The 27,248-nt window shown below is 37.9% G+C and overlaps 1 protein-coding gene and 1 long non-coding RNA gene across 13 annotated transcripts in view; one reads left to right on the forward strand and one right to left on the reverse strand.

Moving 5' to 3' along the window:
• The window catches only part of CASD1 (CAS1 domain sialic acid O acetyltransferase 1), a 76,946-nt gene extending 59,923 nt beyond the window's left edge, over positions 1–17,023 (reverse strand). For all 12 annotated transcript variants that reach the window (XR_015247081.1, XR_015247078.1, XR_015247077.1 and 9 more), the window contains exons 1-3: positions 16,444–17,023; positions 8,250–8,346; positions 7,338–7,458 (exon numbers count right to left, since the gene is read on the reverse strand). Coding sequence is in view for 6 of the 12 variants with exons in the window: in XM_086696107.1 (XP_086552233.1) it covers positions 7,338–7,458; positions 8,250–8,346; positions 16,444–17,008 (783 nt within the window). In the remaining 6 variants the exon portion in view is untranslated. The remainder of the gene's footprint in view (positions 1–7,337; positions 7,459–8,249; positions 8,347–16,443) is intronic.
• LOC147583261 (uncharacterized) overlaps positions 16,634–27,248 on the forward strand; it is a 64,163-nt gene continuing 53,548 nt past the window's right edge. The window contains exon 1 of the long non-coding RNA XR_015247110.1: positions 16,634–17,318. This is a non-coding gene — a long non-coding RNA (uncharacterized LOC147583261). The remainder of the gene's footprint in view (positions 17,319–27,248) is intronic.

Consider the following 27,248-nt stretch of genomic DNA (forward strand, 5'->3'; position numbering starts at 1 on the left):
AAAAAGTAAAGTGCAGACATAACATTTCACCCTTAAAAACATCAGCATGTATTTCCTAAGAACATGGATATTCTTTTACATAACCTCAATACTATAATCCCACCTAAGAAATCTGACATTGACAAAATATTAATCTAATATACAGTCCATGTTCAAATTTTCCACTCTCTTCTTTTTTCCTCGCTATAGTTCTTTTTTAAAAAATTTTTTTAAATGTTTATTTTTGAGAGAGAGAGAGAGAGAGACAGAGACAGAGCATGAGCAGGGGAGGGCAGAGAGAGAGGGAGACACAGAATCCGAAGTAGGCTCCAGACTTTGAGCTGTCAGCCCAGAGCCTGACGTGGGGCTCAAACTCATGAACTGTGAGATGATGATTTGAGCCGAAGTCGGGATACTTGACCCTGAGCCACCCAGGCACCCCTCTCTATAGCTCTTCTATTTTAATCTAGAATTCAATTAAAATCATATCTCTTTATCATGTCTCTTTACTCTTTAAATCTAGAACATCTCCTGGCCTTTTAAAACTTTCATACGTCGGGGTACCTGGGTGGCTCAGTCGGTTAAGCGTCCGACTTTAGCTCAGGTCACGATCTCACGGTCCGTGAGTTCGAGCCCTGTGTCGGGCTCTGGGCTGATGATGGCCCAGAGCCTGGAGCCTGCTTCCGATTCTGTGTCTCCCTCTCTCTCTGACCCTCCCCCGTTCATGCTCTGCCTCTCTCTGTCTCAAAAATAAATAAACGTTAAAAAAAAAAATTCTTTTTTTAAAAATAAAAAAAAGATAAAACTTTCATACGTCAATGAACTTATCATATTTATATATATCAAATATTATATTTATTATTTTTGTAGAGTCTAGGCCGGTTGATAAAACACACCAAATCTAGATTATAAACAGCACTGACAGTTACCCTCTTGTGCATATCTCTTACATGAGTAAGAGTTTCCCTACAGGTTCACAGGCCATACAAATATTCACCCTCACATGATAATGTAAGTTATTTTCTGAAGTGTTTTAATAATTTATATTTTCATCAACAGTTTCAGATACAGAGTCTTTAATAAATCTTGTCAGATTTCATATTTTTTTGCCATTGTCAAATTTAATTTTTGTCACATAAGTAGGTATAAAATGGTATTTCACTATGGTCTTAATTTGAATTTCCCTGATTACCAATGAAGTTAAACATCTTTTAGATTCATGCTGGGATTTATGTTTTCTTTTCTGTGAAATGACTGGCCATGCCTTTACCCTTTCGTTTTCTATTAGGTTGTCTTTTTTTTTTTTTTTTTTTTTTTAATTAATTTGTGATTCCTTACATCTCTTGGATGTATATTATAAATATCTTCTAGTTTGTAGCTTAGCTTTTTTCTGTCAGGTATCTTTTGGTGAACAGATACTCTTAATCTTAAGGCATGTGAATTTATCCATCTTTTATTTTATGGTTAGCATGTTTTGTTTCTTATGTAAGAAACTTTTTCCTACTTGAAGTAATGAAGATATTCCCCTGCATTTTTTTTTCCTAAAGGTTTAAAAGTTTTGGCTTCCACATTTAAGTCTAAATTGATCTAGAAATGATTTTACTTGATGGTGTGAGGTAGGGCTTCCAATTTCACTTTTTTCTATATGTATAACCATAACCATAATGATGCCTCAGATCATTAATTAGATAGACCTTCTTTTCTCCAGGGATCTTTAATGGCATCTCTGTTATTTATTAAGTCTTTGTATATGCATGCATTTATTTTAAAGTTCTATATCCTGTTCAATTGGTTTCTTGATTTAGCTCTACCAACACCACATTGTCTTTATTACAACACAATTAAAATCAGTCCTGATACTGGAAGATAAGTCTTTTCCACCTTGCTCTTCAGATCTGTTGTTGTTATTCTTGGTCCACTGCCCTTCCACATAAAATTTAGGATCAACTGGTAAAGTCCCACAACAAATCCTGTTAGGATTTTATTTGAATTACATTGAACCTACAGATCAATTTAGGAATAACTGACATATTTACAATATTGATTCTTCTCATTCCAAAATATAGTATATATTTTCCATTTAATTATATCATTTTAAATTTTGTTTACATAAAATTTTTTTCTATATACAGAAATCATCCACGTTTGCGAGGCTTGTTCCTATGTACTATATGGTTTTTGTTACTTTTGTTTACAGTATATTTTAAGTATTTTGAACTCTATATTCCTGGAGTGCAGTATGCAATTCACTTTTAACAGCTTTATTGAGTTACAATTAATTTTTGTATGTTTATCTTAATATCAACTATCTTGTTGAAATTTTTATTACATCTAGTAATTTTCTATAGATTCTTCAGAGTTTTCTTTGTATATAATTGTATCATATGAAATTCTGAGTCTATCTCTTTCTAATCTTTACATCTTTACCTTTCCTTGGCTAAGGGCCTCTAATATAATGCTGAACAGAAGCAGCAATAATGGGCAGCCTTTCTTCTTATTGAGTTTAACATAAATGTGTCTTACATTTCACTATTAGGGATATTTACTGTAGGCGTCTAGAATTTTTATCAGGTTAAGTTAGAATATAAAGGAACTAATCTCATAGAGACAGAACAATACCAATTCTCTGATATTGTCAAGGCCTGCTTAATGGCCCAACATGTTGTCAAAAAAGGTTCCACATATACTTTGAAAAAATATATTATTTTATTTTTTAGTGTCTTCTTTAAGTATTGAGCTGTAAGTTCATAAAATCAGATATGCTTAGTAATTTTGCTTGTCCTATCATTAAATGCATGAGCAGTGAGCAATTCTCTCACTTTGATGGAGTATTTGTCAACTCCTCACTGTAATCACATTAATTTTGCTTTATACATTTTAAGGTTAATTTATTTCATGTGCATGAGTTTAAAATCTTAGTGATTTGAAACTTTTGTCATTAAAAAGTATTTGTATCCCTGATAATACTTTTTGTCTTACCATCTATTGTCTCACATTAATATGACTTATCTTTCTTTAATAAGTATTTGTCTAATAAATCTTTTCTCATTTTTAATTACAACCTTCCATATCCTTTTGTTTTAGGTATGTATTTTGAAGCAGCAGAAAGTTCTTTTAAAAACCAATCTGAAAATCTGTTTGGTAGGCAAGTTTAGACTGCTACCCTTATTTTGATTATAAATGTTTCTACCATTTTACTTTTTGATTTCTAGCTCCCTCACACATACATAGGTTTTTTTATATATGTGGAATATATATAAACACTGATTTTCACATGTACATATGTTTTTGTATATATACATATGAATGTATGTGTGTGAGCATATATGTGTGTGTGCATGTGTATGTATGTATGGCACATATATTTGGCATTAGGTGAGTTTGGTTTTAATTTTTTTGTTCTTCTGGTTTGGAATTCACACATCCTAATTCTTTTATCCTTTGCTCTTGAAATTTTACTATCATCTTTAACTTAAGTTCTGAAGTAAGATAATACTTTAAAGAGTAAAGAGGACATTAGAAAACTGACCATCTCCCTCTCATTTATAAGCTATTATTGGCTAGTTCTTTAATACAGTCTTTTTGTAAAATGTAAAAAAGAATTATTATTTTATATAGACAGTGTTTGTTTAGATTTACCTGCTTAGGATTTTCTTTAACCACTGCTTCTTATATTTCAGATCATTTTTTTCTGAATTATTTCCTTTCTTCCTGAAGTTTACCCTTTAAAAAGTCCTTTACTGTAAGTCTATCTAGCAGTAAACCCTCTTCACTTTTGTTTATCTGAAAATGTTCTAAATTTCAAGAATAGACATTGTATGCTAGATACACAATACAATTCGAGGTTGAAATTTACTTTCTGTCAGAAGTTTAAAGCTATTATTCTAGTGTCTTCTGGCTTCCAATATTACTACTGAGAAATATGCTGGCCCAAAGCTTAGTTTTCTACTGCAGCCTTTGGCATCTGTCTTCAGGTCAACCTGAACCCCTACTGAGTACCTACTATTATTGTTCCCATCTCTGGTTTGAATCATAGTTTGTTCCTTTTGGGGGGAGTGTGTCCCATTTCCTCAAAGTCTAGAAACACATCAACAAGTTTTTTGTTTTTTTTTTTTAAATCTAGGATCTAGTTAGTTTGAGGTAGAAGGGGCCCCCAGAGTATCTAGTTTGCCCTCCAGCTGAAAGCAACACAGTTTTGTTGTTGTTGTCGTTGTTGTTTTACTGCAAGACGTCCAAGTTTTTAACAACCTAGCCTAAATTAAAATCATTGAAAAGGGGATATGACATCTAGTGCTGCCCAAACTTATTTGACCACGGCTTCTACAGAACTAATCTACAAAACAGAATTTGAAAAAAGTCCTGCTCTATAGCTTCTTTAAAATTCTTTTTGCCTTGTGGCGTCTGGATGGCTCAGTCGTTTAAGCTTCTGACTTCAGCTCGGGTCACAATCTCATGGTTTGTGGGTTAGAGTCCAGCATCCAGCTCTGTGCTGACAGCTCAGAGCCTGGAGCCTGCTTCAGATTCTGTGTCTCCCTCTCCTTTTGCCCTTCCCCTGCTCATTCTCTGTCTTTCAAAAATGAATCAACTGTAAAAAAATAAATAAATAAAATAAAATTCTTTTTGCCTCAATACAGGAAAGAAGAAAATTCAAACAAAGAACTATCTTCAATACTTCTACCCAAACTAACCCACACCGAGGCTAAAACAATAATAATAATAATCAGCTTATACAATGTGCCAGACTGGGTGAGACATAAGACATGTATTTAAAAAATAATAATGATAATATATAATCTCTGTCTTCAAGGTGTTCAGAGACAAGAGAACTAAGTAAAATACATTTTGGCAAATGCTCCACTAGCAATTTGAACTAGTTTCTCAGTAAATGTCTACGACAAACTGTCTTTGTTTCTTTTTAGAATGCATATACACTTAAAAATATCTGGTTTGATAATTGTGGGTTAACCAGGCACCTCTAAACAATGAAAATTGGAAACCTAGGTGCTATAACTAGGGCTCAGAAACAATGTACCATATTATGCCCACTTTGGGCTATAAACTAAACCATTATAGTTTTTTTTCAACTAATTGTTGCCAAATCTATTATTCCAATTTTCAGAAATTCACACTATTCTGTGCCTAGAAATACTAAAACTGTTTCTTTGAAGTCAGAAATCTCTCTACTTTTTAGAAGTTCACTTAATTTTTTTTACCTTAAATTGTGATAATCTCATAGAATTCAATAGTTCCAATTTTCTATATAATTTTATGTATATAATTACCAATGAAAAATATATTTACAGATACCAAATTAAATGAAAAATTGACTTTATCATTTTCCATTATGCAGATTTAAAATCTATACTAGCCTTTTCTAGTGGACAAAATTTCTTTTTTTTTTTTTTTTTTTTAATTTTTTTTTTTCAACGTTTATTTATTTTTGGGACAGAGAGAGACAAAGCATGAACGGGGGAGGGGCAGAGAGAGAGGAAGACACAGAATCGGAAGCAGGCTCCAGGCTCCGAGCCATCAGCCCAGAGCCCGACACGGGGCTCGAACTCACGGACCGCGAGATCGTGACCTGGTTGAAGTCGGACGCTTAACCGACTGCGCCACCCAGGCGCCCCATCTAGTGGACAAAATTTCTAATAGCTGATGGATTCTGCTCACAAAGAACAGTTCCCAAGGAATTTAGCACCCACTACTATCATAACTATGTGGCTAGATGTTTAGCTGTGAAGTCCCTAATTTTTTAACTCCTTACCACAGGGCAAGTTGAGGTGAACAGGCAGATTTTCATCATAAAATCATGAGCTATTCCCCCTAAAATTCTGAACTTTCTTGTATTTCACTTTTCTCTCCTTGCTATTGCCCACTCCCAATCATACACAGCTGAAGACAGGGATTCGAACTTTGGATCACTTAAAAATGTATAAAAAGAAAGGTATGATGATTCATAAAATATTAACTAATCAACAAATTAATTAACAAATATATATAGAGAGAAATCCATTCTTGTAGTTTTCAAAGATATATTTTTAAAATCAGAAATTTTCGGGGTGCCTGAGTGGCTCAGTCGGTTAAGCGTCCGACTTCAGCTCAGGTCACGATCTCACGGTCCGTGAGCTTGAGCCCCGCGTTGGGCTCTGGGCTGATGGCTCAGAGCCTGGAGCCTGTTTCCGATTCTGTGTCTCCCTCTCTCTCTGCCCCTCCCCCGTTCGTGCTCTGTCTCTCTCTGTCTCAAAAATAAATAAACGTTGGGGCGCCTGGGTGGCGCAGTCGGTTGAGCGTCCGACTTCAGCCAGGTCACGATCTCACCGTCCGTGAGTTCGAGCCCCGCGTCGGGCTCTGGGCTGATGGCTCAGAGCCTGGAGCCTGTTTCCGATTCTGTGTCTCCCTCTCTCTCTGCCCCTCCCCCGTTCATGCTCTGTCTCTCTCTGTCCCAAAAATAAATAAACGTTGAAAAAAAAAAAATTAAAAAAAAAAAAATAAATAAATAAATAAACGTTAAAATAAATAAATAAATTTTAAAAAATAAAATCAGAAATTTTCTATAAAAGTAGCAGATATTTGTTGCATTGTTGTTTTAATTATATAGCATAATTGCCCAGTGCCAGTACAGTTGCAGAAAATTAGGTCCTGATGGGCATTGCCAATAACAGTATAAATGAAAATAGTTTAGCAATATAATCAATATTTTTTAAACTGGATTCTTTAACCTAATATTTGCATTGCAGGGATGCCATCTACAGAAATAATTTAAAAAGCAAAGTTTTCACACAAAGATGTAATTGAGAATGTCCTTTCTTAAATTGCAAAAGTAAAAAAAAAATACAAAAGTACAAGAAGAAAAAAGAAAATTATATATTACATCATATCCATTCAATAACATGTTGCCATTATGATGATACTTACATTGATTACATAATAATACCATGAATTATGATAAGTGGTGGAAACAAGACATTAGACATGCTAAAAGATTACAAGATTATTATTTTAAAGAGACTGAAAAGAAATATGGCAAATATGAAAAGAAGAATAAGGGATATTTGCTCTTAGTTTTTGTTGTAAGGAATTCTCAAAAAAATTTCCACTGAAAGAACTTATCATTTCTGAAAATTAGAAGTTTCAGGTAATAAAAGGCTTACTAATCCGTTGCCCACCACTTATTTTTCTTATGTTCCTCATTATGTTCTCTATGATATTCCCCATCGTCCCTTTTTCCTTCCACCTTTCCCAAAACCAAAGTAATAAAACTTTTATCACTCTTTTTGTTATCATGAAAAGACACATTCCTCCTATAACTATTCAGGTGGTTAACTTCTAAAACAATAAAGAAAATAGGTAAGTTTTACCTTATTTCCTTCTTCTTTGAATTGGGGATTAATTATTTTTACAAAAGAATAAAACAACTGACGAATTCTGGAATCTCCAATAAATGCAATATGTTTATCTACAAGACAGTTCTTTGCTTCACTGAAATCAACAAAGAAACATTAATTCCAATAAGTAAAATCAGCATGTTGGCATTTCAAAGCACAGTTTGTGAAGAAAGTAGTGCAGGATTATTATACGTATAGTTCACGTTGCTTTAGAAATAGGTGGCTAGGTTTGTTTAATCAACCAGCCCACGGATGATCAACTAACTCTCAATACTTACAGCCCCCGATTATTAAGTGTTTAATATGTACTCTAAGTATATTAAGTGCTTTCTATCCATTATCTCAGAATAACTCGACAAGGTAGCTATCCAGGTCCTAAAGCTAGAGTCCTTCTCTCAAGGGCTATTTATTGCCTTGGGCCTGATTATCTCTCACCTGAGATAAAGAAGCTTGGACAAAATTCTTCCCCTAATGCTTTTGGCAGGAATCTTCATTTGGACTCACCCCCACCCCCACACTCTGTTGGCAATTCTCTACCATCATATAGAGAAGCACCATGTAGTATTTCCTTTGCTTCATCAACCTTTCTCCACTCGTTATTAAAACCTATCCTAGAGAGGTGCCAGGTGGCCCAGTCAGTTAAGCGTCTGACTCTTGATTTCGGCTCAGGTCATGATCTCATGGTTCATGAGTTTGAGTCCCATGTCTGGCTCTGCACTGACAGCCTTGAGCCTGGAGCCCGCTTCAGATTCTGTATCTCCCTCACTCTTTGCCCCTCCTCCACTCATGCATGTGCTCTTTCTCTCTCAAAAATAAATAAATAAACATTAAAAAAAAAAAGACCTATCTGAGAAAAGAAAAAAACAACAAAATAAGAAAACTTACCTGATTTTGTATTTATGCATCATGCAACTGTGAGGTTGCCAAACTTTCTCTCCAAGAAATCTGCCACTTGAGAGAAGGTATTCACATGAATCATTGCCTGTAAACAATTAAACAAACAATATTGTAAACAATAGTTATATTTTTATACATTGATTATCTGACCCCATGTAAGCTCTCTGAGATCAGAAAGCATAGTTTTCTATGCTTCACTGTACCTTCTCGGTACATTATTTATATATCCCTGAGAAGCATAGTAAATATTAATACATTAATATTCAGGAGGAGAAGAACCAGTAATGACAGATACCTCACTATAGAAGATAGAAGAGACTCCTAACTCTCAAATGCTACATTCACTGCTGTGGCAGTGCCTTCTGCTTCAGGTTCTCTTTCTAGGGACATCATCTCAACCTCAAACTAGCCCTTAAACCTGCTTACCACTCCTAGTTGGGAAAGAAGAGTTTAAGGAATAAGAGAGAAGACTTTGGAAATGTCTTCCTATTCAACTATTACAACGTATGGTGCATTTGCACATCTGGAAATACAGTAATTAAAATATTTTTTAAACCAACTCCCTGATTTTCACGACTTTCCTGTGAGGAAGTATGCTATCCCTATTCTGTAAATGTGGAAACAGAGAAAAGGATTTATTCAAGAACTTCTTATTGAGGTCACTAAAACTTCATCCTTTTATAATTTACAAAGTAACATAAAACTATTTTAGCTACATGGTGGCTGAAGGTACATAGGATCAGTATCAACAACAAATGCAGATTTTAGTTTTTAATATTCAGCCTGTCTACCTCTCTTAACGTTCTCCCCTTCTTTTCCGTTGACCAACCAGCTCCTCCCAGATTGGTTGGGACTATCACAGTTTCACACTGAAAGTTCCACATCTGGGAAACCCTCAGTCCTATGTAAGTGGGGAGGTGGTCACCCTATTTCCCATGGCCATTTTATCATACACTAACTGAAATGACTAAAGGAGTTTAAAAGGGAGTTGGAAACATTAAAAAAGTCCAAATATGTCAAATGGATAAGGGAAAAAATGAGACATTTAGAATAATATAATCAAATCACATATTATTTAAATTAATCTCTGGTTCTTTATGAAGAGTCATCAGCAAGCTCTATTTGTTTCACAGACCGTTAAGGTCAGGATAACGACACTCTACAGAACAAAAATGATACTGAATCACTCAGGGTGGGGAAAGAGAAAACCCAAAGATATTTAAAGTGGAAGAACACATCTTTTTTCTCAGTCTGGTTATCCATTTATCTGGTCAATATACAGATAAAAGGTGATACAAATACAAGACAGGTATGCATAAATAATGAAAGAGTTGTTATTTCAGTGTCATAAATTCTAAAATAGAGCAGGAAGGGAAAGTGAAAATACTGCATTGTAGTGTTGGTAGAAAACTGGATAAGGAAAGCAGAATATCAATTATTAAAATTTTGCAATATATATATTTTGCAATTTTGTATATGTAGGCTGCGCAGGTTTTTTGTTTTGTATTTCAAAATTTTTTTAATAACCTCTCTAAGGAAACTATAAATAATCAGTTCTTAATTTTTTCCAATTATTAAAAACTAATTCTAGTTCTCAAAAACAAAATTAAGCTACATAAATAATCAAGAAGGAGTAAAGAAAAGACTATAGGAACACACAATTAAGTTATTTTTCTAAAAACATCCATCTGGGCACATCTGGGTGGTTAGTCAGTTGAGAATCCAACTCTTGATTTCGGCTCAGGTCATGGTCCCAGGGCTGTGGGATGGAGCCCTGCGTGGGGCTCCAATCTGAGAGTGGAGCCTGATTGGGATTCTCTCTCCCTCTGCCCCTCTCTCCCAGGTTGCACTCTCTCTCTCTCTCTCTCTAAAATAATAAAACAAAAAAATCCTTCTGCTATATTCTTTTATAATGGTTCTACAGTAAAATACTATTAAAAATCTAGTAAAGGGGTGCCTAGGTAGCTCAGTAGGTTGGGTGTCCAACTCTTGATTTTGGCTCAGGTCATGATTTCACAGTCTGTGGGATCGAGCCCCGTGATGGGCTCTGAGCTGACAGTGTGGAGACTGCTTGGGATTCTCTCCCTCTCTCTGCCTCTGTACCCTGCTCTCTCAAAATAAATAAACTTAAAAAAAAATCTAGTAAATGTTTAAAATTAGAATTGAAATTCCATATTTACAACATTTCTACCTCTTTAAATATTTATAAACTAAGTAAAAAGTTAGTATCATCTATTTTCTAAAAAAGTTATAAAAAGTTGCAAATAACTCGGTATTAATTCTGTGCACTTTTTCTTCCCTTTCTTTCTCCCTTCCTTTTTTTTTTTTTGTTGTTGTTATTTGATTTTTGTTTGTTAATAGAACTTTAATCAGAAACACGCCCTGGCCAATCTACGGTATGTGGGATTGTTATTGTTAACCATCTATATGAATTATCAACATAGTTTTGTGGAGATGGAAGTACCAGACCAAAACATCTTAAAATAACCAGTCTTTCTCCACCAGAAAATGTGTTTTAAAATGCAAAGTTCTTTTCTTCCTCGATACTACTACTCACACTGTTTTTCAGTAGTTCAGCCAGTGGGAAATAACAGCTCTCAACTGATGAACCCAAATTAGAAAACAAAAAAACAAAAAACAAAAACAAAAAAACAGCAAAACAGATTTGAAGCTGTCACTAACCAAAAGACACTATAAACATAGTTCTTTAGAGACTACTAGTCTTTCCAGGAAAGAAAGTTCTAATTTGCTAACGAATGCTAGTTGGTGATAACTCTTCTTAATATATTTTATGATGCAAAATTTTTTTTTTTAGTAATCCTTGTATCTGACATTAATACTCTATCATATCAGTTAAGGCTCAGTCAGAAGACAGAAACTGCACCGCTATTTTAATAGAGAGACTCTAATATAAAGAATTATAGAAAAGCAAAAGAACCAACCAGGCAACTGAAAAGGCAAGAGACTTTTTTTTATACTTGTCAGAAAAATAATAAAAATACTGGTGATAATAACTACTATTATCATCTGAAAATAAATTAACCTAATTTAGAAAAGGAAACTCCCACAACATTCCACACTCAAACACAAGTTCTCTTTTACTGAGAAGGAAATACTTTTGGATCAAATCACTAAATGTAATCTAGATGTTAAAATAAGTTAACATGACACATCTTCATTATGCATACTAAGTATATGTAAATATCTGCTGGCACATACTTCCCCGTCAAAATTGACCCAGAAAAACCCCCAAACAAAAGAAAACAAAAAATCCCAGTCATTATTTTCAATTGCCTCATATAATTTTGATAGCTGCTTTAAAACAACCAGTGTGAGATGCAAGTTGCCAAGTGCTCAGATAAATCAAGCTAGGAACACAGTAAAAACAAACAAAAAACAAACAAACAAAAACAACTAAAGGGAAAGAATTATCTACTTCAGCTATCTCCAATACTAGATTATCTAGATGAATGGCTGTGTCTTCCTCTTCATTCTATTACCTTAACATAAGCATTCTGGTTTGTCAATCTAAAGTCTTGGGTTTTTATACACGATTTTTCTGTTAGAAAGATACTAAAAGCAAACAAAATAAGTAAAAAGACAAATTTTAAAAAAGCCGAAAAACAAATGTAACTGCTAAAGAAAATATCTAACGTGCTAAATAAACTGTAGCTTATATTTTCCTTTGAATAGAATATCTCTGGCACACTGCACCTTTAGACTGGCTGAATCATCCTACCAAAGCTATCTGTTTATTACTACCAACCATGAAAATATTAGATCATCAAGTTTTTAATATGATTTGTAAAATATTCTGTTTGCCTAAAATTCAGCAAGGTTACACTTTGGTCTGTGCTAAAAAACCACCGTTTACATTTTTCTTTTGACAAACTAGGAATGCCTACATTACAAGTGGCATCTTATAGATCAGGATCTTTCTGGCAAAGAAAGAAAAGGCTAAGAGACCTAGAGTTGCTTCTTTCTTAAAATTCGGAAGCTTTGAACTCACTTTTCTCCAAAACATGCAATAATACTTAATACTTGCATTTAATAGGCCTGGTGACAGAAAGGAATTAGATTTCAACAAACTTAAAGCATTTGAGACAAGTTTACTTTATCAGTTAAAAAATTAAAAATTGTCCAGATTGGAATTACCCTTAAGGCTATTGATACTGGCCTCTTGTCACAGAAATGATGTTTTTAATCTGTAATCACAATAGAAATGGACATTTCGTGATTTAGTAACTTTAGAAATTGAGAATATTTAAAAAATATATAGTTAATAGGGTTATTTTTTAAAATGTTTCTATATTTTATATAAAAATATTAATAATGAAAAAAACCCCTCTATTTTGTAAAGTTGAGATCAGAACATGCTATTAGAACATGAAATTCAGGGGCGCCTGGGTGGCGCAGTCGGTTAAGCGTCTGACTTCAGCCAGGTCACGATCTTGCGGTCCGTGAGTCAAGCCCCGCGTCGGGCTCTGGGCTGATGGCTCAGAGCCTGGAGCCTGTTTCCGATTCTGTGTCTCCCTCTCTCTCTGCCCCTCCCCCGTTCGTGCTCTGTCTCTCTCTCTGTCCCAAAAATAAAAATAAACGTTGAAAAAAAAAATTAAAAAAAAAAAAAAAAGAACATGAAATTCAATTACAGCCAAAAGAACCAGGGGCCCCTGGGTGGCTCAGTCGGTTGAGCGCCCAACTGCAGCTCAGGTCATGATCTCACGGTTCGTGAGTTCGAGCCCCACGTCGGGCTCTGTGTTGCCAGCTCAGAGCCTGGAGCTTGCTTCGGATTCTGTGTTTCCCTCTCTACCTCTTCCCTGCTCACATTTTGTCTTACTCTCTTTCAAAAAGAAATAAAAACATTTAAAATTAAAAAAAAATAATAAAAAAACAAAAGAACCAAATGAAAGGAGAAAAATAGGACTTCAAAAAATAAGAAAAATAAGGACTTCGAAAATCTATTTATCCAGTTATTGTTTATGGAGTTTCTAATGTGTGTTAAGCTCTGATGATTTAAAGATGAATAAAATACCCTTGGAGGCTTATAGTTTGTGTGGGGGAGATGGATACAAATTATTACAATATAACATAAGTATGTACTAACTGCTATAGAAACACTGAATTCTTAATTCTTACTTCTGTGGTGGTGACATTTGAACCAGACCCTAAAAGAAAAATCTGTACTGTTTTAAGGAGGGGGGTCACTGCAAGCAGAGAAAAAGGGAAAAGCATATTTAGACTGTGAGCCTGAAGTTTAGAAGAAGGAAGAAGATAAACATAGGTAATAAAAAGTAAGCTGGTCAGATTCTGAAGTTGTACACATGCAACTTTCAGAAAATTATTTTCCTGGAAAAAGAAGGGGAAAACTCTTGGCTGGTACCGTGAGGCTGAGTTAGTGTTTCTAAATGATTTAACCCATTTCCCTCTGGAAAATGCTTTCTCACTCCATCTTCTATACATCACCACCGCCTAAGAAGCTCTGAGAAAGGCAGTCTATAACCTAATGGCATGAGGCAGACGAACTAACTGGGTTGTAAATCCTAGCTCAGTCACTGACTAATTGTGTGTCCTTAGGCAACTTAACCCCTCATGCCTCATCTTTACAATGTAAATAATACTGTAATTCGCTGGATCTAAGACCACTGATTATAATATAGACACATCATTATTTTATGTAACACTAGAAAAATGCTATCAATTAAACTTTGACCTGCAACAAAGTTTTAAAAATTCATCCTGATTACAGAGATGTCAAAAATGGGGGGTGGGGGTGGGGGTGGAATGATATATGATAATTTATCTACTTCATAGAATGGCTGGAAGAACAAAAGAAGATCAAACATGTAAAACCCTTAGTAGAACAGCGATTGACATAACAAGTGCTCAATGTTATCATGTGATGTTTGCCAAGCTTTACTTTCTGTTGTATAAAATGCTTTCTTTACTTCCTATAGTTTGTATATGTATATTCAAACTGTATTCACTCTACCTTGCCTGAGGCATACTCATACCCACACAGTGCACTTTTTAATATAAAGCCTAAACCTCTGTATCTAATATAAGGTCCTTACTTATTTTAAAGATTTATGATATTGTGATTCATGCGTAGGGTCATCTTTGTGTGAAGGGCGCTACATTTCACTCATTTTGACACTGCCAAAGCATGAGGATGTCTAAAAACTTCCTGGTATGATCATTATTCTTCCCAAACAGTCTCTGGCTCAAGTTCTTGACATTCAGTCTGGGCAAGTACACACACCAGGTGTACTGCTTCACACTCAAGGCACTGAAGCACCTACAGAAGCTGATGACTAGCTTCTGGAGGAGGCTTTATAAACAACCCCAGATTGCTGCACTGACTCATAAGGTTCCATCTGACATTCTATTTTCCCTTCTGATGACAGATTTTGAAAGGATGAAATATATAATCTAAATATAATAATCATCCAAGCTTATCAAAAGATAAAAGCACAATATAAAAAAAGGGAGGGGGGACTAGATGTTTACTTTTCACACTACAGCATCAGTTACAACATTTACCTTCACCACCATCACAGAGACAAAATCGAGTTAGAGTACTGTCATCTTATAGACAAGATCGAGTTAGATTACTGTCGTCTTATACCAAACTAACATAAAATGATTAACAGTAGTTAAAATTTTTTCTTCGAAATGACCACAAATTAATGCGTCGACACTATAAAACATTAGTTTTATTTTGTACATCAAAGTGTGTGACTTCTGTTACAGCCACTGCAGATGAACCAAAGCCCGGCCAGATCACATGGCTGTGATCTATAGGAGGCTGAAGGGAAAAGGCCAAAGGGTATAAAGAATTTGTCTTTTAAAATCGATTTAGTGCATTCATATAGAGAGCTATTCGTCCATTATGGTACTAGAGTATAAGATTTTTAATCCTCAAGAATTGGAGAACACAAGGCAGCAAAACTGATGAAAATGTCCTACACTTTGAAAGATCTTCTGGGATGAAAACAGAGCTCAGATTCCAGTACCTGGTTTACTGGATATTTTGCCAAAGTGGTGTGGAGTTAAATGGGAACAGCGTTAAATGTGCACCTGTCCATTACACATTACATCTTGACCAATTAATCTCACAGTCACCAAGAGCTGTCCAGATAATGGTTTCGATAATACTAAGAGCCAAAAATAAGAGATCCTATCATTATTAATTTCCCTCAGCTTGTCAGCCTCTCTCCTAGTGGCATTTTAACACAAAATTAAAAAAAAAAAAATCAATCAACAAGGACAAGTAAATACCCCTTGATTACTGAAAGATAATTCGTTCTGAAATACGGAGGTCATCTTTCCTTTCCCCCTTTACACCAATTTCAAAACCCACATTGAAGGCCTCTTTTCAAACTGCTTCCAACGTTAATTTCCCTGCCCACCTCGACTCCTGTCAAGCCAGAACTTCAAATATCTGCCCCACTGTCTTTAATTTGTAAAAAGTGTGCAATCAGAACCCTCTAAACGTTTCTGAATCACGGAGGCTGGGTGACACCTCCCCCATTTGGCCAAGGGCATCCTTTGCCAGCTGTCGCCCCCGCGGCAGAGGAAAACGGGGCGGCCCTTGCCGCTGTCCCACAACAGCTCGGCTTAGCCGTACAGGGCAGAAGCCGGATTAAACAAAGGCGAAAGAGCCAGACCCCTAGGGCGCAGAAATCGACGACCCCAACTCCGGGCAGAGGTGTCCCCTTGCAGGGCGGCCTCCGCCTTTGGCGGCCCGGGCTAGCGCCCCGCCCCCCCCCCCCCCCCCCCCCACCGAGGGCCGCGGGCGCTCCCTCCTGCACTCGAGCCCCGGGCCTGGCGCGACTACCTCGGCCCAGCTCGCGCTGGTGCTCGGACCCCGGCAGCAACTCGGGCCAGACCCGGGTCGGCTGCCCGACCGCAGCGCTGGGCGGCTTGGGGGGGAGGGCGCCAGGACCACGGGCCCAAGTCCAGGGGCGGCCCTCACTGGAGTCCGCTCGCTAGGCCTCGGGCGCCCGGCCCGCCGCCCGGGCCACCTGGGGGCACGTGGGGCCACCGCCTCCCCCGCCGGCCCGGCGCGCGGGCGGGCGGGCGAACGCGTGAGCGTGGGCGTGTGTTGGGCGAGGGGGGCGGCCTCCAGCCGCCGCGTCGCCTCCTCCCCCGGCCGGCCCGGGCAGGGGGAGGGCCCGCTCACCTCGGTAGCGGCGGGAGGCGAGGTGGCACGCTGCGAGGAGCAGCACGGCCACCAGCGCCAGCACCTTGGCGCTCCTCACGCTGAAGTAGTGGTTGATCTCCCGCTTGCCCAGGTTGTAGGCCAGAGCCGCCATCTTGGTTCCTCCATGACAACAGTGCGCGGCGGAGCGAGGAAGGGGCGCCGCACAGGGGCAGCACTGGGGCGGCCGCCGCAGCCAGGCTAGGAGCCGCCGCCAGCTCCCGCGGCCGCCACCCGCGCCTCCCGCCGGGGAGCCTGACCCCGCCGCCGCGGCGCCCCGGGCCTCCACCTGGCCCTCCTCGGCCGCGGCCGCCTCAGCGGCTTTCCCCCAGACTCGCCACCCCGGCTCGGCGGTGGCGGTTCCCCAGGCGCCCTGGACGCCTGTCTCCTCCCCTTCCTCCTCCTCCCCTTTAGCCTCCTGCCTTAATAGCGGCTGCGCCTGCGAGGGGGGTCCGGATGCCCAGTGCTCCGGGGTCACGGGCTCCTGATGGCCCTCTGGGGTCACCGGGTCATGGGCGCCAGCGGGCGGCGGCAGCGTCAGGGACATGGGGATGTGGGGAGAGGGAACGAGGGGTCCGACCGAGCCCGAAAGCGAGCTCTGGGGCTTTCTCCTGTCGTACTGGCCACTACCTGAGTCTAGGTTGGGGCAACAGAACTACAGTTACGGAAGAAAAGTACACATTATTCCACTTCTTCCTTCCGCAACGCACCCTTTCCTGAGCTTTCTACCCCCCTGAACCTGCGCAGCTGGATGCGACGTCCCAGGGGCTTATGGTCAAGCTAGCTGGTCAGTCTGGCTGATCCTAGGTGCTTGCCAGATGTCGAAACCGCTGATAGCCCTAGCACTCAACCCACGGGTAAGACCAGTTTCAACTCTTAAACTCACTTTCTTGGTCCATTTCTTTTGAAACTTAAAAAAATTCCTCAGTTTGCCCAGTTCCAGTGGGCAAAGGCACACTGAAGTACAGAGTACAAGGTACGGAAGGAACCTAGGTTAGTGCAGGTGTCGGGGAGAAAACATCCTCAGTCTTCATTTGTATTTACGTGAGGTTAGTAGGTGGATACGCCAAACATTAAAAAGTGTGTTCATACTAATCATTCTTGTTCCTAAAGATGGTTAATGTTTTTGTGGTTATCAATAAAGCAAGCATGCCTTTGCTTTTGTTAAGCTCTTGTTACCCTCACCCAACTTTTTTTTTTTTTTTTTTTTTTTTTTGGTCTCTCCTGTGCTGCCCCCAGATGGGAATGGTTATTTACTGTTTCCCTATCTACTTGCCTTGTATAAGTGAGTCATTGGTTAGTTGGGGTGTTTTCAAGTATTCTTTACAACTTTCCCATTTAGCCATTCCTGAACTCGTGTTTATGAGCCCCTCTTAAAATTATAGAATGTTAGGTTTGAAGGGACTATTGAGATCTTGTCATCCCAATTCTTTTCATCCAAGGACTCTTTTTATTATGTTTTCATCCATGGACCCCATATCTTGAAAGATTTTGTCACTTAAATGAAATCACATACATCACTGTCATGGATGTAATGCTAATAAGCAATAAAGTTAAATAAGTGTACAAACACTAGGCACTGTTCCCTGGAAATGGTCGCTTAATTTTGGCTGTCACTCTTCTGATCCAAGGTTGATCACATGCTGGAAGAATTAAATCTGATATTGTAAAAACCAGATAAGTAACTCTGCTAACAGCATATGGTCCACCAATAACATCCTAGAAATTTCTATGATGTCATCAACAGCAAATTAGAATTTCTGATCAGCGTGTGATAACCAGTGTTAGCCTGCGGGGTTGATTTAATGCCTGCCAAAAGTAAAGAAACTTGACATTTTATTTAATTGCAATTTCCAGAAGGCTTTCTGAAATATTGTAAATAGCTTGTGGACTTCTTTCTTCCTTCCCTCTAGTTTAAAGCTAATCCCTCTCCTCTCCTCTGAATCTCTTCCTGTCCCCCTTTGTTGGGGTGTTGATGACTCCATCAGTCATCCCTATGTCAATCATCCTCTCTCTGTGTCTTCTTTAAACTCTCCCTTTCTCCTGTTTCCCTTCCACCAATAAGTTTCTCTTTTTAGGGAAATACATCCATGGACTCTGTATTTCTGTGTGTTTACTTTTCCATCTCTCTTTCCTTCTCTGACAAGTATCTAGAGAGAGGAGTTGACTTTGAGGTCTCCATTGGCTCCACTCCCATTCTCCTTTCTAAACAACTCTCAAATATACTGCCTCCTCTCCATCCTCTTGTTGCCTTGGTTAAGGCATGATTTCTTGCCCAAATTTCCCATTTTTTTAAAACTCATCTTCCTCAATTCTGGCTCAAAAATCCAATCTTACTACCTCTCTGCCATACCTCTAACCAGACTGAACTTTTTTTTTTTCCAGACTGAAGTTTTTAAAGCCCAAATCTAATGATGTTAAAAACTAGACCATGGTTCCATGTTTATTTGCCTATCCCTAAACCATCCAGAATGTTTACTAATGCTCTGCAAGTTACATCAACCCTAATAAACTGATAAAAAGAGAAAGCATTTGATAGGAATGCCTTAAACTGTGCATTACTTCAAAGCAAAGCAAAAACAACCACATTTTATCCCTCTTCCCCCCTTCCTCCTCCTCCTCCTCCTCCTCCTCCTCTTCCTCCTCCCCATCCTCCTCCTCCTCCTCCTCCTCCTCCTCCTCCTCCTCCTCCTTCTTCTTCTTCTTCTTCTTCTTCTTCTTCTTCTTCTTCTTCTTCTTTCCAAATGTCTATTTGCCATTGTACCACAGGAGGTCACAGGGACAAAGCAGATAGGAAAAAGAGACTGAAATGGAGCAGCCAGTGCAGCAGGAGGAGCACAGTTTTGAGGTGAGAATCTTCTGGTATAAACTGTTTCTGCTTCACTGTATCCATTCATACTGTTTATACTGATCTAATTTTTTATTATGGTAAAATTGACATATAACATATTAATCTCAGATGTACAACATTATGACAGCATTTATATACACAGTATTATAGAATGATCACCACAATAAGTCTAGTTAATATCAGTCACCATGCATAGTTACCAAGTTTTTTTCTTGTGATGAGAACTTTTAAGATCTACTCTCTTAGCAACTTTGAAATATGGAATACAGTATTATTAACTATAGTTCTTTTCTGATCTGAAAAATTCCTCCTTCCTCTTCCCAAAGCTATCTCTTTCATCCATGCCTTGGGATACTATTTCATTTGAGAACTTGGTCTCATAAGTTTCCCTTCTTTATTTCTACCTTCAACTTTTCCCTCTTCACTGTTTGTCCTACATATAAGCTCAAATGTTTCCTATTTAAAGTACTTTCCTTAACTCACTACATAATCTCTCTTCTCCCTATCAAACCTCTTAAAGGAACAATCTAGTTACTGTTCCCATTTTTTCTTACTAGTTATTGATTTTTAAGCTCTCAAAAACTGACTTTTGCTCCTATTATTTTACTTAAACCACTCTTTCAAATGTCAACCACATCCTAAATTACCAAATCCAATGTCTTTATGTTAGCTGTATCCTTCTTGACTGCACAGCATTGTTGGAATATTTGCTTTCTTAAAATCTTCTCTTTTTGACTTCTGTACATCCTTCTGTCTCTCTTCTTTCCTTTCCTGTGCATGTCCAAGAAGAATCCTCTTGCTTTTTCAAAGCCCTTATATGGAAGTACTTTTCAGAGTTTTCTTGTTTGCTTACTTTTCTTCTTGGGAAACCTATGTTGCAAGTTGGCCTCAGCTATCACACTGGATCCATGTGTGCAACTTGGATTTCTCTCATGTGCTCCAGACCGCTTTTACATATCTCAGGGATAGCTTCACTGAGTATCTCATGGTACCTCAGGCTCAGTGTGTTGAATACCAGTTTTATTTTCCTTCCAAGACCATCCATCCTATTATGTTTACCATTTAGTTTATTGACACCACTATCCTCAAGTCATGCCTGCTAATTTTGACTCATCTTTCTCCTCTGCCTAATCTGAAGTAAGGTTTTCCAACTGGGGGGTGTGATCACAGATGAGCCATTTGATAGAATAAAGTGCTAAAACTTCTATTTATAGTTAATTTCCATTAGGAATGATTTTAAAAGACAATTTAGGTGATAAAAACAAACTTTGTTCAACACCTCATGAAGCTCCCTTCACAGAGCTGCAAAATGGTGTGGAAGTCAAGGAATTTTTATTTTATTAAAAAAATTTGTGGGGGGGGGCGCCTGGGTGGCTCAGTCGGTTAAGCGGCCGACTTCGGCTCAGGTCATGATCTCACGGTCTGTGAGTTCGAGCCCCGCGTCAGGCTCTGTGCTGACAGCTCAGAGCCTGGAGCCTGTTTCAGATTCTGTGTCTCCCTCTCTTTGACCCTTCCCCGTTCATGCTCTCTCTCTGTCTCAAAAATAAATAAACGTTAAAAAAAAATTTTTTTTTTAACGTTTATTCATTTTTGAGAGACAGAGAGACAGAGTGTGAGTGGAGGAGGGGCAGAGAGAGAGGGAGACACAGAATCCAAAGCAGGCTCCAGGCTCTAAGCTGTCAGCACAGACCGTGAGATCATGGCCTGAGCAGAAGTCGGATGCTTAACCGACTGAGCCACCTAGGTGCCCCCGGGAATTTTTATAGGATTAAAAATAAAGAACAAGGAAGAGAAAAAAAAAAAAAAAGAAACTATCTGATTGGCTGGAGTCACATAGTCAACCTTTTTGGCATGAGAAGAAACAAGGAAATAAGTATACAGCCCAGAGCTAGCTTGCTTTTGGGAATTGGCTTCACTGCATTTCTGGTTAAGTTGGGCATTTAGAAAAACACAATCTAACTTTTGGTTTGTTGTTATGGCACCCCTGAGCAGGAATGGCTCATCTTAAGCCTAGAAAGTTATTTCGACATTCCTAACTACAGTAAAGCAGGGTTTTATTACTATTTCATATAAGTACATCAGTACTCTAACTTGGTCTATATGTAGAGTCGTGTCAAGTGCACTTGGAGAGGAATCCTGAGGGGAATGTGGGAATTCACATTTGTGAAGAGATCAACAATGGCTTACTTAATTTTTTTACTTTAAGCATATTGTGCCTATGAACCTAGCAAATGGATTCACAGATTGTATTATCTACTTTCACTTAAACTCAGAAAATAGAAAGTCACATTAAAAATCTCTATGCTGAATGGGAATTAAAGATGATTCTAATTATAAAGGCACTAGTGGTGCACCTGGGTGGCTCAGTTGGTTAAGCAACCGACTTCCTCTCAGGTCATGATCTGTCAGTCTGTGGTTTGAGCCCCACCTCGGGCTCTGTGCTAACAGCTCAGAGCGTGGAGCCTGTTTCAGATTCTGTGTCTCCCTGTCTCTCTCTCTGCCCTTCCCCTGCTTGTGCTCTGTCTCTCTCAAAAATAAGTAAACAAAAAATAAAATAAAATAAAATAAAATAAAATAAAATAAAAGCACTAGCAAACAAGAATATATAGAATGGAATCTTCTATAACTAATACAGACTCTTCATCAGTTATATTACATGGCTTTAATTTATTATATACACACATATGGATATGTCAGATATATATGTAGATTATATATCATCCATGACATTCATAGATATGGACAACTTAAATCTGTAAGAAATCAGAAAAAATCTTGAAGTTATCAATATTGTTTGAAGTGAGAATTTTCATTTGCTCATTGTAAACCATAGATCTTGTTGTAAAATACATAAATCTTGGGGCGCCTGGGTGGCTCAGTCGGTTGAGCGTCCGACTTCAGCCAGGTCACGATCTCGCGGTCCGTGAGTTCGAGCCCCGCGTCGGGCTCTGGGCTGATGGCTCAGAGCCTGGAGCCTGTTTCCGATTCTGTGTCTCCCTCTCTCTCTGCCCCTTCCCCGTTCATGCTCTGTCTCTGTCTCAAAAATAAATAAACGTTAAAAAAAAAAATACATAAATCTTGTTTGAGGTGAAAGTTACTACTAATATGAAGCCATCAAAATTAATAAGCCATTTAGAAATTAAGCATCCAAACATGAATTAAATCACTCTCTTTAAGAGAAAAAAAAAAAAAGTTTGTGAGCACATATGAATGTTTCAAATTACATGTATAATATTAGTTCATTAGTAGAGCAGTACATATTTTATAACTAAATAAATATGCATTAGTTGGAGGAGTGCATGCTGAAATTGTAACTGATATCGGGTGCACATCAAAAACCCCAAATCACTTACTTACTGAATCACCATATCCTGTTTATTCTGGCTTCCTCAAAGCTCTTTCCTCCCTAGAATGCTCTAGTTCAGGTTCCAACCTAATCATTGCAAAAGATTCCCACTGAATTCCTTCCACTAATGTCTCACCTTTTCAATCTCTTTTTTTGCTAATTGCTGCTAGAGTTGCTTGTCTGAGGCTTATATTTGGTCTTGTCATTTCCCCGCTTAAAAACTTTGGTGGTTCCCTGTTGGGACACAATGAATTCCCAGCCTCTTAACATGTTTAGAGTTGTTTGTGGTTTGGCCTAAACTGCCATTTCTTCTGTTTAGCTCTCATTTCATTCAACCATGCTATCCCACAAGCCAGGAACATTATATATCTGTCACTTTTCTCTTACTATTCCTTTAACTTAAAATACTTTTTTCTCTGCATCTCACATTCTACTTGTTTAAAACCTGTCTTCTTCCCCCCCCCACCCCCTTTAGCTTTATTGAGGTACGATTGACAGATACAATTGTTTATATTTCTAGTGTACAATGTGATGATTTGATATATGCACAGTCTGTGAAATAATTACCACAATCAGAAGAACTTTCTCCTTTAAAGCCTGCTCCATTTTGCCTCTTCCATAAAGTAACCACATGGCTCCTTATGGGAATATAACTCCTTTCTCTGATTTCTCATAGTACTTTGTTCCTGTCTGTGCTTAAGTATGCATTCAACACAGGCCCCGTCCAGTCAAAACAGATATCTTCTTTACTTGTGCATACTTGTGTGTTTTGGGAAATTACCAGCTCAGTCTTTTGGGATATATCCCACTGTGCTTTATAATCTATTCAGTTATTATGTTTATCTTTGTCTTCTTCATTCCTCTCCTTCTAGAATTTATGCATTGGGGCACAGGGAGTTAGTACTTTTTGTATTATTTGTAGAGAAAACTTATGAAAGACTTAGAAATGGACCAAGATATTGTAGTTGTCTTCAATGGAAAACTAGGCATTGTCCAGATTATCTGATTCTATCAGGTCTCTGAATCTTTTATTGTCTTTGAGTTATTTTACATTGCTCCAAGTTATATAATACTTATAGTAATGCAAATGATTTTTGTCCATAGAAATGCAAATTGTATCTCATTGGGATTCAGTTGATTATTGCTCTGTGGATATTGAGCAGTTTTGAAGTTTAACATTTGTTAAGCAAATTTATTTCACCATTCCTAATGCCATATATGTGTGGTTCTTTTAATTCTCCTTTGAACCAATTGTAATATCTTCTGGTTCCCTCATTAATTAATGAATTAAAGAAAAGCTTTGACACATGTTCATTTTATATCTGTATGAAAGTCTTGCTATATCTTCTTCTAAAAATTATCTTTTAATACATGACTATGACTTGAACTTAATAAATATTAATGTTTCTCAAATCCAAATTAAAGGTCATTTAATGAAGAACACTGGAAAAAATTGAGGCACTTTTCTTCTGGGAATTTTTGAGAGTATGGGGTAGATCAATATTTTCCAAACTGAATTTTGGCTTGTCTGAACAAGTGAACAATCTCCTACAGGACATTTAAAGCTTGTTTCTGTCGCAGTGAATTTGAATATTGGTCTTTGGGGTCTTTGATCAAGTTGAGTATACCCAAAACAAAACAAAACCCAAATATACAATTTGTATTTACTCAAGTATTCCAAAACTGATACAAAAAAGAATAAGAAATTCTAAAGTGTTACTCAATTATTTATTACATTACATCATTTTTTTTTTTAGCCAAAAGATTTCACCTTGACAAAAATTACACAAAAATCTTCTCAATAATCCTTTGGAAGTTGTAAAAGGTAAAATTTTCATATGTGTTATAATAGTCTAAATGTAAGAAACACATCCTGAATGCACCATATGTTCACATCTGTCCTTCTTGTCTTCAGATTGGGAAATGCTTGAGAATCAACCTTAGGTCTCTGTTTTTTGTCTAAATTCTCTGCATATCCCAATTGTATTCTCTTTCTCCCACTTTTTCAGCTTCTTTTCTATCTCCTTTTCTTCCACTCCAATTGTAGTGTTTCCCAAACATCTGTACTTCTGAGAAAGTTCTACACTCCCTACCATCGGATTCCCATTCACTTCACTGTTTTGGACAAAAGTGGAATCAGAGAAGACGAGAAAAGAGTGGACAGATTGGAGACAGACTTTAGAAGCAAAATAGACAACACTTACTGACGGATTGATTGTATGTAGGAGATGAGGAGGAGAGAGAACCAAGGGTGACTTCTGTTTTTGGCTTGAGCAACTGATGGCTTCAGGGACCATTTACTGACATGGGGAGACTGGAGTGGGAATGAGCTTGGAAAGACGATCAGAACATTGTTTTCAGTTGCTTTTTGTTTACATTGAAATGTGTTTAGAAATTAAAACCCAGAAAATACAGTATATACTACATTTTCTTGTGTGAAATTCTGCTGCAGCCACCACTCTCAATACCCTCTCTCGAGGACAGAAAAATGCATCTCCCCCTCATTCCAAGTTGCACACTTTTTTTTTTTTTTTTAGGATAAAGGGGAGAGGGATGGTAGTGTAACAATTATTTTGCCCTAGGTCTTCCTCAAAGGCTGAGACAAATTCTCCTTTCTGTACAAGAGTTGTTTAAATTAGCTGGAAATTCACAGTTCACTGCTTTTTAAAAGGCACCCTATCCCTTAGGGAAGGAGAATATGAATATCTCCTACTGTTTGTAAGGTGAAAGATGTTAACCATTGATCAGATCAGATTGGGGCAGCTTGAACGAGAAAAAAATTCTAAATGACCTGCCTGGTTTCACAGCCTTCTGGCCCAAATGGTACTGACATTTTCATTAAGCAGGTTAAGGAAAACAATAGAGGTTAATTAACTTAGTGGTGTTTCAACTGAAATGGCCGAAACTGCCCTGGGCCTCAGGTAAGTCTAATGTTGTTAGTCTCATCTTGGCCTTCCACTTTACACTGTATCACCTTTGAAGGTCTGTAAACAAATTAGAATCGCTTTTTGTGTATGGCTGCGTAGCTCACAGGGATGTGAAAATATATTAGGTAACGTCTGTAAAGCACTTTAAATGATTTATTCTTGAGCCAGTTTTTCCTAAGGGATACTTTGTCTCACACGCTTCTAATTGCCATCTAGCTAGATGATAAAGAGCAATCTTCAACTAAACACTTAGTGGGTTGCAGGAGATGACTCATAGATCTTTTTACTCTATGCACACAGAACATATACTTACATTTCCCATCATGAAATTCTGCCTTTTTAACTAGCATATTTTTCTTTTTGGTGACATTTAGATATCATTTTTGGTTTGCAGAAGTGGCAGGTATAACTTTGTGGTTGTTAGAAAAAAAGTTTTTACTACGGGGGTAGAATAATGTAAAAAGAGCGTAGGTTTTGAAAGAATGTTCGGGGTTTGACACCTGGCTTCACCATTTACTCGCTAAACAATGTGGCAAATCATTTTGCCTGTTGAACTTCAACTCTCTTACTTGTAAAATGAAGATAATAATACCTATCACTCAAGGTTGTTTTTCTGACTAAATGAGTAATGTATAGTTTTTGACACTTAGGTGATGCTCAATAAAAGATTCTTTCTTCTTTCAAAGTTCATTGTCACTTGTAAATTCATAAGCTATCGTTCTTAAATTTGCTCTCTACCAGTCAATATCTACAAGTTAACATGTATGTCATAGAGACCAGGTGTTTAGTAGAAAATAGTCAAGTACAGATATATTCCTTTAGATAGTTAAATAATCCTTGGTTTAGTCTGTTAAACAGTACACCAAAATGATATTGAAAGGTCCTGTCCTTTTTGCTTTATTTCTAAATTTTAAATAATTTTGCTAAACAAGCTACTCTTTAAAAAATTTTTTTAATGTTTTATTTATTTTTGAGACAGAGAGAGACAGAGCATGAGCAGGGGAGGGGCAGAGAGAGAGGGAGACACAGAATCCGAAGGCAGGCTCCAGGCTCCGAGCTGTCAGCACAGAGCCTGACGCGGGGCTTGAACTCACGAACCGCGAGATCATGACCTGAGCCGAAGTCGGCCGCTTAACCGACTGAGCCACCCAGGTGCCCCAACAAGCTACTCTTTTGATCATAAGTAACCTATAGAGATTATTTTTGATCATGCACACACACACACACACACACACACACACACACACGTCTGGTTTCATTATGTTTGTTTACATAGTTCAGCAAAAGGTATTAACTAACCGTATATGCCCCTTTGAGCATTCAGTATTGAGCAATTATATAGGCCAAAGAATTAAATTCTGCTGAATAATTTCATTAAGGAATATAGGATTCAATCATTTAAAAACATCTATTTTTTTTCCTATCCCAAGATTGGGAAACCAAGCTCAAGAAAATCTCTCCACCAAGATTTCACCTTCATTGCTTATAGATTCCAGAGAACTTCTTTCTACTTGAAGTCCCAAATACATTGTGGTTCCTGGCCAGCCAGTGAGTGACGTAGCCTATGAGCTGTGAGGCTTTAATCATAAAACAGGTACCAGACCAGTTTTCTTGGGTGGTACCTGTTTTATGGTTTCTTGCTTTTACACATAAAATACACATG

This window comes from Puma concolor, chromosome A2 (assembly GCF_028749965.1).
Source record: "Puma concolor isolate L17-30 chromosome A2, mPumCon1.1.hap2, whole genome shotgun sequence".
In the NCBI taxonomy this organism is placed as follows: domain Eukaryota; kingdom Metazoa; phylum Chordata; class Mammalia; order Carnivora; family Felidae; genus Puma; species Puma concolor.